General features: G+C 39.7%; 3 protein-coding genes across 4 annotated transcripts; 1 reads left to right on the top strand and 2 right to left on the bottom strand.

The window, feature by feature from the left end:
• The first annotated feature begins 464 nt into the window (after positions 1-464).
• LOC122982106 (protein disulfide isomerase Creld1) lies at positions 465-6,034 on the top strand. Its single transcript, XM_044351135.1, has 11 exons — positions 465-825; positions 1,637-1,757; positions 1,901-1,983; positions 2,601-2,711; positions 3,018-3,109; positions 3,297-3,476; positions 3,586-3,681; positions 3,780-3,863; positions 4,276-4,371; positions 4,469-4,609; positions 4,698-6,034. The coding sequence occupies exons 2-11, from the start codon at positions 1,641-1,643 to the stop codon at positions 4,916-4,918; spliced, it is 1,221 nt and encodes a 406-aa protein (XP_044207070.1). The 5' UTR covers positions 465-825; positions 1,637-1,640; the 3' UTR covers positions 4,919-6,034.
• A 96-nt stretch (positions 6,035-6,130) lies between these two features.
• On the bottom strand, positions 6,131-7,973 carry LOC122982108. The gene is made up of 6 exons (XM_044351137.1): positions 7,605-7,973; positions 7,352-7,488; positions 7,136-7,263; positions 6,968-7,027; positions 6,672-6,861; positions 6,131-6,518 (listed from the first exon to the last, which is right to left on the bottom strand). Exons 1-6 carry the CDS (start codon positions 7,612-7,614, stop codon positions 6,408-6,410), a joined length of 636 nt encoding a protein of 211 aa, XP_044207072.1. The 5' UTR covers positions 7,615-7,973; the 3' UTR covers positions 6,131-6,407.
• Positions 7,974-8,059: 86 nt separating this feature from the next.
• mbd4 (methyl-CpG binding domain protein 4) lies at positions 8,060-12,192 on the bottom strand. 2 transcript variants are annotated; one of them, XM_044351134.1, is made up of 8 exons: positions 12,107-12,192; positions 11,503-11,835; positions 10,638-11,410; positions 9,186-9,251; positions 8,948-9,082; positions 8,707-8,856; positions 8,462-8,565; positions 8,060-8,360 (listed from the first exon to the last, which is right to left on the bottom strand). In XM_044351134.1, the coding sequence occupies exons 2-8, from the start codon at positions 11,670-11,672 to the stop codon at positions 8,286-8,288; spliced, it is 1,473 nt and encodes a 490-aa protein (XP_044207069.1). In that variant the 5' UTR covers positions 11,673-11,835; positions 12,107-12,192; the 3' UTR covers positions 8,060-8,285. The 2 variants fall into 2 exon arrangements, with proteins under 2 accessions (XP_044207069.1, XP_044207068.1); XM_044351133.1 differs by having other exon boundaries at positions 12,027-12,185.
• Positions 12,193-12,209: the final 17 nt, after the last annotated feature.

Raw genomic sequence — 12,209 nt, 5'->3', positions numbered from 1 at the left:
AAATACCAATGCGTTAAAAAAAGCATCCAAAACTACCCAATTCCACCTATGCAGTTTTAATAGATGCTATATATATATATATATATATATATATATATATATATATATATATATATATATATATATATATATGTTATGTGATTGTCATCAGAAAAAAAAACATTACTTTAGGAAATTTAAGTAAATTTGCATGTTGTATAAAACATATGTATATGTATATATATACACACACATATATATACACACACATTCATACATATAGATAGATAGATAGATAGATAGATAGATAGATAGATAGATAGATAGATAGATAATGTTTTGAGAAGAAATTAGTTAATGTTTTGCTATGATGGTTATTTCTTACAGTACTTTACTTTTGGGGTCCTCAGTGGTCCTTGTTTCTTAAATATGTTGGTAGGATGAGAGTTTAACTGCCTGGTAAACATGATCCGGCTGTATTATCTGACACTCAGCGTCAATCTGTGTGAAACTGGGTGTGATTGGCTGATGAATTAAATCCCAGCGGGTTTGGGCGGTGCCATATTATCCTGTGTGGCTCAGCTGCGAGAAAAACAGAACCAACTGGAAGCTGTTCATTCATTCACCCTCCCGGCGTAGCATACTCTACATGAGCGCTACCAGCGTTTAGCTAGCTAGTCATTCAGCTGGCCGTGGCATTGCTGTGAGTTGCCAACTAAAATGGCACACTTGAAGCATTAAAACCGGCTGTCCAACATGTGAAACTCTGCCTGCGCTGTGTGAACCAGGAGGTAAATCATCAGACAACCATCAGTGGTGCAGTGGACGTGGTGGCTTTGCAACAAGGTAAAGAGCAGAACAACCAAGAAAAGCAGTTCAGCTGAGCTAGCTAATTTCAGAGTAACTTAACTGCAATAAAGATGACTTGGCACACATTTCAGTGTCGTTAGAGAGACGTTGTCGCTGAGTTCATTAGACTTTATAGACACACGTAACAAATGAGCGAAGATAGACATCGTTAGCCTCGGCTACAAGCTAACTATTGACCTTAGCTGCTACTTGGCTAATTTAGCATGGTGCTGATGCTGAGCTAGCTGATGCTGAGCTAGCTAACGCTGAAAGAGCATCCCAACCAAGCGAAGCTAATGTGTACATTTAGAGTTTCAAACCAGGTTGAATTTATCATATTTTTACTGAATTAGACGTCACTGAGTGAGGACTAGTTGAGGACTGCTTTTAGTTGTGCAGTAATGCAGTTTAAATTTCACCCAAATTTTGCTGATAACATTTTTATGTAAATGATGTCCCTTTTTAGCGTTAGAGAGTGACCTAAATAACAGGACAGCAATATAATACAATCCTGTGCAAGTTAGTGAAATGCCATAAACTTAAATCGTCGTCAATATGACACAGCCTCAACATAATCTCAACATTTTAAGCTTAACAAAAGCTAGTGTACATTGTAACTGTTACAGCTTTTGGCTGGATTGCACTGCATTGTACAGATGTTGCTGTTTTGTCCATCCCCTGTAAGTAATAAGTAGGTCATGGTCTCTAGAGGAACATGATAAGTCAAGCTTTTCTGACAGTATATCTAGGTCTATTTGATGACACTTGCTTTGATGATTGTGTGTGTGTATGTGAATGCTCCCTGAAGGATCATGTGGTGGGCCTGGCCGTTCCTGCCCGCTCTAGTGCTTCTCTCAGAGCTCTCTGTGGTGAAAGTCCAGACGGCACCATGCCAGACCTGCCAAAAACTCACTGAGAGTTTCATTAAGGTACAGTAGTCAACTTTATGCACCATCATTTCATGCTTGTGATTTTTGAGCTGATTTTTTTTTTTTTTTTTTTTTTTTTTTTTTTGTAGTAGTATCCTGGGCCCTAAAATATTCCCTCTTTTTTTTTTTCTCCTTTTTTTAAGGGCTTGGAGAAAACAGCCAACAAGAACTTTGGAGGAGGTAACACTGCCTGGGAGGAAGAGAAGCTGGCTAAGTATGCACGCAGGTAAGAGCAAGTTTTAATCACACCTGCACATTTTTGAATTTCTTGAAAATCAAGACTTTATTTATTTACTTAATTTAAGAAGAATGCAGAGTGCCCTGGCAGCCAAATGGTTACTGCGCATGTCACATAACAGCAACACCCCCAGTTTGATTCCAGCCAGGACCTGTGTTGCATGTTCGTACCTGTCTCTGTCATCTTGTTTCCTGGCTGCCATTTCACTATCTCCTATTTAATAAAATGCCCAAAAAAAATCTTAATGCCACCAATAATCTTAAAATCACTAATGCCACAAAGAAAAAACTAACGCAAATTATCTCAAATTATGTATCATATTGTTACAGAACCAACCAACCAACTTTCATTTTTCTTTGTATCACTGGAACCCTTCTGAATATTTGGATTCAGTTTTGTCTTCTCTGCACATTTGTGTGATATTTTGCAATATGTGAATGATTGCACAAGACAGTCTATTTTAAATGTTACAGTGCACTGAGGGGAGTAAATCCCAGTGGAAGGGTTACACCATTTTGGAAGGGTGGGTGTTGGGAAGCATCTGCACTGTTATTCAACTTTTGTCTTACATCTCCGATCTCTCTCTTGCTGGCTTCTTGTTTCAGTGAGACTCGGCTCCTTGAGATAGTAGAAGCTGCTTGTGAGAAAACAGATTTTGATTGTAACCAGCTGCTGGAGCAGATAGAGGACCAAGTGGAGACATGGTGGTTCCACAGGTAAATAGCATTATGTAGCAGAAAAAAACAAGCTAATTCTACATCAGCTGTATTTTCATGGGGAAACAAAAAATAGGAATATCCTCATTCGACATTTAAGTAAGAGAGTGTCCCTAGTGTTTTAATCTTTTTAGTAGCCTGTCTTAACTTTGGATAAACTGTAATTAAACTAGATTTAATCCCACATTTATTTTTTGTTATTCAGACAGTATTGGCCTCGTTTGTGTGTGTAATCATCCTTTGTCAAGATGTATTAACACAGCCCTGTTTTAACTCCATGACTGACATGATGTATGTGTCCTGTAGGCAGCAGGAGGCACCTGACCTGTTTGAGTGGTTGTGCATAGAAGAGCTGAGACTTTGCTGTCCACCTGGACGCTTTGGACCTGACTGTAAAGGTGTGGAAAACATAAAGCCATAAACACAAGCTACCTGTTATTAGTTTAGAAATCCTTACCATTCCAACATTTATACTTCATGGTCTCATGTGAAGAATGATTTAGATTTAATAAAGATATGAAAATCAAGTGATTGTAATTGTAAAGCTTTAGTTTTGCTCATTAATTGCATCTTCATCCAATACAGAGTGTCCATCCAGCCCCAGTGGTGTGTGTGGAGGTCTGGGCCGTTGTGAGGGGGAGGGGACTCGCCTGGGTGATGGAGAGTGTGTCTGTGATCCGGGATACTCGGGCCATCTGTGCCAGAGCTGTGCTGATGGCTACTACAGAGAGAAAAGCTCCAATGACAGCACAGGAGCCTGTGCAGGTACCTTCAGATTCAGACAACTGTTTCAACTGGCTACATGTGCTAAATTGTGTTTGAGGTCATCTAAAATTGACCTTCTGTCTGTGTCCCCATCTCTCATTCTCCGTAGCTTGCTACCACTCATGTAAGAAATGCTCAGGGCCGCAGGATTACAAATGTCTTGACTGCAAACCTGGCTGGATCCTTCATCATGACAAGTGCGTGGGTGAGTGTGGCTTTAGAGGTCATGTGGTAACATTGTAGTGATTCTGTGCCAATTTCCTGGATGTGTGTTTTATTTGACTGCCCTTGTGTGTCTCTTAGACATCGATGAATGTGGTACAGAGCTGGCTCGTTGTCCTTCTAACACCTACTGTCACAACACAGATGGATCCTATGAATGCAGAGGTATGCTCTCTTATGTAGTTAAGTTCCTGGTTTTGGCTTACTGTACTGTACCTAATGAAAGCATGCATGTTTTGTTGATTTTTCTGCAAGTGTAAAAAAAAAAGAAGAAAAAAATCAAAACTTCTTTTAGTGACAGGTTTTTAGATACAGTTATTTAATCTGACTTCATTTAAACTACCATCTATTTTCAGTAAGGTTGTAATACAGTTGCAACATTGGTGACATCTAAAAATCAACTGTATCTCATCATTAAATATGAATGGTTGTGTGTGTTGTTGGTTGGGTGGTTCTTGTAAATTGTGTAATTGTTTTTGTGGGAATGATTATATTAGGTTTTCCATTATATGATGCTGAATAGCACTAAATGCAATTTAGTAAGTCATATTAACCACTCTGCTCTTGTTGTATGCAGGCTGTGACCAGGCATGTGTGGGCTGCATGGGTAGTGGTCCTGCCCGCTGTAAGAAATGTGCACGTGGCTACAGATTGAAAGGATCCAAGTGTCTTGGTGAGGATATTATACTTATCTGGAAAATCTATCTGCTAAATTTCTATACCATATTAACTCTGTATCTGAAACTGCTTTGCTTTCCTTGCTCCCACAGATGTAGATGAATGTAGTGAGCGTGCAATAGCATGCCCAGGTCTCAATGAGGCCTGTATCAATGAGGTGGGCTCCTTCCACTGTGACTGTGCTGATGGCTTCATCAGAAGAGACAGTATTTGTGTTGAGAATAAGCCTCCTAGTAAGTAACAGTGGCAATAAATATGCAAACACACATATTGACTGCTCCTCAGATCTGTTGGCTAAGTTTGTTTTCTTTACCTCCTCAGCTGGTCCAGAGAAGGGACTGTTTGATGATATGACAGATGATGAAGTCCTTGTACTGCAGCAGATGTTCTTTGGCGTTGTAATCTGTGCCCTAGCTACGCTCGCCGCTAAAGGGGACATGGTTTTTACTGCCATTTTTATTGGAGGTGTGGCTGCTATGGCTGGATACTGGCTGACAGAAAAGGGAGACTACATGCTGGATGGATTCCTGAAGGGACGCTAGGCTGTTTGGGGCCACGATTTGAGGAAGGACCTTGGGATACCAGCCAGTAAGGGTGAATAAGACTCAACTGGGGCAGGAAACCATCCCTACAATGCTAGCCTTTCAGGGATTTATTTAGGATTGGGGAGTTGCTTGAAAGGGCTTTGGTTCATTTTATGTTTATGAAAAGGATAACGCAAGAAAAAAGTGAGAACTTGAAGGCTATGAAGCCATGAATCTTGAAGAGGAAATGACAAAGCTACACTGCACTGACTTAAAGGAACTGAATCCCCTACCTCAACTCTGTTGGGAACAAGGGTGACAGGAAGACCACTACTGATTGTTAAAATCTATTATGCATTTGTATGTTTCACCTGGCCTCGATGTTGCTCAAGAAATTATGTTGTTTTCTTTCACACAATCAGAACCTCTTGTCATCGTGTCCATCGTTTTTTCATTATCTCAATGCTGTGAAGCAGCGGTTTGCCCATAAGATGCAACACTTAAGCTTCCTGTTATGGGGTTAGATAAGGCAATTTTAAGAATTTCCCCAATCACCCTAAAAAGAAAGCTCTTCAAAACTCTGGGATATTTCCATTATGAACCACTGGTTATTTATGTTCACTGAATGACTTTTTACCTCCTTACATACTGAATGATTCTTTTTAGTAATAATGCATGAGAATAGAATTTGAAATGAAAGGTACTACACTGTATGTATTTATTTATTGTCTTACTTTGGCATGGAAGACTGACTTTTAAGAGCTGTTGGATCACCAACATCACTGTTATCAATCACTTTTGAGTGTGCGAGGGAATGCGCTTCGGTAAATACCAGCTCCAATTTATATGATGCAAGCCATTTTCTGTTGCCTTTAATTTATTTTTACAGCAATATTTATTGGGAAAATGTTATCATACATCATACATTTGCTCTTGACATTTCCTGTGTATTTTGGTGTGCATTTTCAATGCAATTTTTTTTTTGTATCTGTTCAATTGTAATTCTAGCAGATATAGTAGCATCATTTCTTACCCGTCCATCTAATTTATCTTTGGTTTTACTAGTGTGGAATGTTGTCCACAGACTCATTCATTATAGATGTTTGCTTTACAATAAAAATGTCTGACACTCCATTTTTTGTTTTAAAAAAGTTTTTCATTTAGTTTTCTCAAGATTCCTCTGCTTTTTACAGAAACAGAAAAAGATTCTAACTTGTGTAGAATTATTTTGTCGCATCATAATTTATAAGACCCGCAGGAAGTCAGTGACTGAGAGAAACACTACCGAATTTGAATCCACAGCTGTGAATAAATGAACCTTTGTACAATAAAAATGAAAATACATCAAAATGCTGAAGAGCTTCAGAAAACACTAGAAATATCTCTAAAATTCCTTCAGTAGTTATCACAGCACTAATTAAATATACTACACATGTTGCATCCCATTTTCATCTGACACTCATGCATGTCCATGAGTTACAGCGAGGCTTGACTCTGGGTGTTCAACCTATTTCAGTGTTCCACTCCAGTTGATGGGGTTGAGGCGCAGCAGCTCTCTCTCCTTCATGGCCTCCTGGGAGCGTGTTAGTGCTCTGTCCCTCCAGCTCTGCTCCATTAGCTACACACAGCAGAGACGGAGAAAAACCTAAAACACTCCCTACAGTATCTATTGTTGTAACCTGAGAACAATTTCAAGGCAGTATTGTAAAGGGCCATAAACACAAAAGCATTACAATAGCAGTGGATATATAATGTATGTGTGGGACTGTACCTTCTTGTTTTCATCTCTGTACGCTAACATTGCCTTGCTGTGTTGGATCCTTTGCTCTCTTTCACTGGACAGGGCGAGGCGGTCCACTTCACACGCATACTCTGCTTCCTTCACTTTACTCGCCAGCTGCAGCTTCAGTGCAACACATTTCTCCTCTATTTGCCTCTTCAACTGCTCACGTAACTCCTTCCTACAGCAAAGAGAGGGACGTTTTTGTCACCAATAAACTTTAAGTATTCATGCAGTGTGTGATGTCATCAGGATTTAGAGGACAAAAGCAAAAGACTCATCAGTACCTGTACTCTTCTCTCTCACTGCTGGTTCCATAAAACGGTTTTCGCCACACCTGATGATACCTGACGCATCAACCAACATGTCACTGACTTTTAAAGCAAATCTGTCAATGGCTTGAGTAATTCTCAGTAAAAATCTATTAATATGTGGAATTGGTAGATTGCTCCAACCTGTGGTGCTCTCTCCTCTGCATGATTAGTGTCCTCTGGTGGTTGTGGTGGTGAACAGCTGGCGTCTCCAGACTAATGGTACGTTTATGGACCATTGGTGGATGTAAAGGGTTCAGTCTTGGAATGCTCTAGGAATCATATTTATGGAGGGTTTTTTTCTTTTTGTTTACTTCAAAGCAAACAATCATTCAGGACTATCAGTAAATCTCTGCTCACCTGATTGCTTGTCCACAGCTGGGCAGACTCTGAGATGAGGGGAAACGTCATGGGAGTGACCACCAGGCAGGGACTCTGTCGGACAGGAGGTGTGTTGTGAGGAATGCACACCGGTGTGGCAGCAAAAGAAATGGCTGCTGTGGTAATGAAGATTGAAATAAAAAGAATCACAGCACGTATTTAACACATTTACTCATAAACACAATAATAGACAACAAATGTTAAAGAAAAAAAACAAAAGCTGTTTTCTTACGCAGTTTCATTTTGTAGTTCAGGCTCTTTCCCTCTGTTCTCCCACCAGAAAAGTCCAGTCTTTGTGGGATGAGACTCTCCAGAATGTAAATGTCAACTACTGCACAACTGATTTTTCTACTTAAAGTTGCAATTCTATTAGTAGTAAATCATTACACAACTCCAAATGTAAATATAGAAAATGACTGTACTAGTACTAGTTAGAGATTAAACCGTGACATGCCTGTGCATTCACTGAGTGTTTTGCGGTGGCAACAGTTGCCTTGGGAATCAGGTTACCTCCCACCAAAAGAAAGCTGCAGTGTGGAGTGTAAAGCAATGCATCAGTGCACTCACAAAGAAATATTATTAGCCTATGACAAAGAACCAACCAGATACTATTGGAAGATGTCACCGGATTTGGACACAGGGATAAGACAAGAGAAAAGAATGACTAAATAATGCACACATGAATCATTTAATCTTTTAAACTACTTAAAACATTTTATTAAACCTTGAGTATAACTTTTTGAGGAAGGTTAACATTGATGTGTTGTAAATATAATTTTAACACGATTTACGTTTAACATTAGAAGTTTAACATAATGCTAATATTGTTAGACTGAAAGGTTTCTGTGACATCTGATTCTCTTGTCTGCGCTGCAACAAATCTTCCTTGCAGTTCTTCATACATTGTGTTGTTTCAGATTCCAAGTGTCTCATGATTCTCCCAAAGCCAGGCGTGGTATTTGTTTAACTTGTGATCTTCAGGTGTCACCTTTGACATAAAAACCCCAATAAAATAAAAATAGATTTGGCATTAATGAACATAACATATGTAATCCACTGGAAGTGATAGAAAATTAGGATTAGTCTCACCTGTCTCCATTCTCCCACACAGAAGATCCTATAGGAGTCATTGCCGTACTTCCCAATACCATGCAACTCAATGGGGTAGCGCCATTGTTTAGTTAGATACTCATCTACACAGGAGAAAGGGGATTTTTAGGTTTTTCTGGCCACTGTTGAAGACTATGCTGACTAAAATCATGCAAATCAGCACTAACATTGTAAATACTTTGCACAGAAATAGCCCATCACCAACAGTGGACAAGCACATTCACCTGAGAAGCGGATGAGTATTTTGGCTCTGAGCTCATACAGGCCCAGTGGCTTCATGAGTTCAGACATGGGCTTCCAGTCGACCTCCCGGGTCACCTCTGCAGACGGGTAACGCTCAAAGAATTGCCAAAGAACTGGAATGGCCACCTTGCCTGGAGTATTGAAGAAAATATAAATGAAATTCTTGATCTGAGAACTGGTTGGTACTGGTTGGTGTTGCAAGGTGTGTATATCGGATCTCACCACTTGTCTTGTTAAGAAAAATGGTAGCAACCAGGAGCTTCCAGGGGTCATGGAAAAGGGTTTCCTGTACGAGGTTGAAGGGAGAACGAGGCGGTGTCCACTTCTTGAAGGCCTTTCTCCTGGGTGGACTAAGACCTATGTACACGACTTTATTTCATAAATGCTGAGGTATATATTTTACATTTCGACACAAGCTTTCTTTTTGATTCTTGTATTAAATTAACCGTTGAAACATTACCATCTGTGAGAGGTTTCCTGCTGAAATAAGGGCTTGTTTTCCGTTTGTCTTCTGAGCTTTTGGACTCTAGACAGACAAGAAACATTTATATAGAAAGTGTAGATCAGTAAATTATGACTAAAAAATAATCTTCTACATCGAGTATCTCTGTCTATGAAACCAAATAATAACTTACAGTATAAATAAAGGTGAAATGTAGGTAGGTGCAGTTGGTGACTAATCTGAATAGTTGGTGAGACTTCAAATGGAAAGTAATAACAAAGTAATACCAGACACTACAGATAAATCGTACTTCATTTTCTTCTCCATGTCTGAAGTCAAGTGACTATTGGACATATGTGTCCAATGCCCTTAAAGAAGTGCTCAATTATTAAATTTCCCTAAGATCTCAAGGTAGTCCTTCAAGGTGTAATTCCACATGGCTTTAACAAATCCTAATAGCGGCTGCCACCAAGTGTGTTACAATTAGGTGGTTAAAACTTAATCCTACCTCATACAAATTATGGATTAAAAAAGTATGGGATTTCTACAAGATGGAGCAAATCACATATGCACTAAGGCTCTAAAAGCCTATAAAGAGATGGAGTCTGAAAATGGCCCTGTCAAAGGACAGCTTCACACATTTTTTCCAAGTCTGTCTTTAACAATAGTCACATGCCCTACATTTACAGTACCAGTCAAAAGTTTGGACACAGTTTCTCATTCAGGGGAATGGGAAGGTGTGTCCAAACTTGTGACTGAAACAGTTTTCTGTAATGATTCCTCTTGTTCACAGTGACCTTTAAATTAAAAGATCCCTTCCTAACATACTTCCAATGGAGAAAAATGGGGGATAAAACCCACTGACTTCCTTACACACGAAAATATATTACCAAGTTTGTCTTAAGTTAATATGAGCCTGAGCTCACCAAATCAAGTGAGTATCTTCTGAAGTGACAGTCTTTTTAATGCAGAATTACTTCTTTGTGTTTCTCTGGGCAGAGTTAAAGTGCTGAGCTGCAGAATAGGGACAGTAACACAAAGAAGGGATTTGTTTTAAACTAAAAAGACAGATTTGAGAAACTGTGAACCTATCCTTTAATGCAATAAAGCTATTCAATCTATTCCATACTCCCCTTTACATGCCTATATTCTGTAATAACTGGCACTCCTTCCTCATGAGACACCTACATACATACATAACATGGATATATAACCACTCTTTTTCTTTTATGGGTTTTTTGTGTTGCTTAAAGTAGTTGGTTTCATTGAGGGTTATATGTATTTATAGCTGAAAAAATTGGTAACTGGATAATAAAAATGTCAAAATTTAATATTGAAATTGTACTGCACTGATTTCAGCTGCACATGCTGAAAACAAAACAAAATACAAAACTAAAAGGGTAGATCCAGAGAAAACTAACTTGAACTGCTGCTTTGTCAAGGTGTCAGACAGTCAACAATTATACTTACTATTCTGGGAATCTCTTACTGGTGCACAGTTCCCACCAGTGATGTCTGGTAATAACACCTCCTCTTCCACATCCCGGTGGCTGTCAGCATCAATCTTCAGTTCAGAATTAAGCTTGGTGTCACCTTTGCTGTGAATCTGTATCTCATCTTTGTCTCGTTCATCCTCGTTTACATCTTCATTCTCGCTCTCAGTGGCAGATTCAACATTCAGAGTCGGGACAGTAGGCTGCGAGTCTTCCTGTGCGTCCACATCAACGTTAGAAGTGTTTTGTTGTTTACTGGAAGGAGCCAGTCTGAGAAGCTTCTCTCTCAGCAGCCCCACCCTCTGAGGGCTGCTCCGCAGTTTGACATCATCCGCTGTGGCTGAAGATGCAGCTTGTACAAAACACTCGACAGTCTCATCATTTTTGTCACTACACACATCTAGTACATGTGTGAACTCTTCTTTTACCATATCACTATTAGCAGAGTTAGGATCTTCTGCATTCTTAACTTTTTCTTCTTGATTTCTGAGGGGGGAAGAGGCTCTTTTAGATTTATTTGGAGGTGGATCCAGTATTTCTGTTTGTATTTTTTCTGTTGTGTCCTGCTGTCCATCTGCATGTTTTTTCTTTCCTCTCTTTTTCTCTCGGGAGGGGAGAAAATGTGGAGAGGTGATGACATCACCTTTGACTGTAGTGAAATCAAAGAGGTTTATGTCTATGTTTCCATCTCCATTTTTTAGGAGGAAAGCTTGCAGGGATGTTCTTGACCGGAACTTCTGTCCTTGGGGACTAAAACAACAGAAAGATTAATTAGAGCATCTGCAAAGCACTTAATCGTGATTTACGGTACATACAGAGGATTAAGAGGAAAATTGAGTCACCTTGTAATGTACACGTCCAGTTTGCCTGCTGTCTTGCCTGCTTTCCGCTGCCTCACCTCTCTGATCCAACCAAGGGGCATTTTGGAAGTGAGGCACGAATCATCCATATCCCTTTGGTTATTTGTGTCTCCACTGGTCTCCAGCTGGATATCACAGCTAGTGGGATGCATTTTGAGAAGTGTGTTGTTTTTGATACTGAGCCTGGTTGAGACAGCTGTGGATTCTGAGGCGGTGGAGTCTGTGTTGAAGCTGCTGATGTGTTCAACTCATTGCCCAGCAGCTGACTTCTCACTTCCACATCAGCAGCCTTTCGAGGTCTATATCATCTTTTACCTGGAATTTATATAATTACAACAATATTACAACACCATATGTATGACATCACCCAATTGCTCCATATCACATAATGCAGGCAAGCACCATATTATGGATCTAACTGTGCAGTAAGTTAGATAATTAGACGATAAGCAGCAAAGTAGCGACATAAATGTTAATAAAACAGACTGTCTGGAACGTGGACATACCTGAATATCTGTCAGCCTCGACGTCCTCCCTTTCTTACTCTATAGGACAAAAGTGAAGACTGATGCGTGCACTGTTTTACCGGTTATTTTCTGTTATTTTCTACATCTCCCTCTCTTTCTCAAACACACACACTCAGGTTTCCCTTGCGACCAGGAAGTAGCGTGCAGATTTGAGTCTGCGCA

Source organism: Thunnus albacares, chromosome 5 (genome assembly GCF_914725855.1).
Source record: "Thunnus albacares chromosome 5, fThuAlb1.1, whole genome shotgun sequence".
Lineage (NCBI taxonomy): Eukaryota > Metazoa > Chordata > Actinopteri > Scombriformes > Scombridae > Thunnus > Thunnus albacares.
The sequence above is the reverse complement of the archived record's forward strand: the minus strand, read 5'-3'. Positions and strand labels throughout refer to the sequence as shown.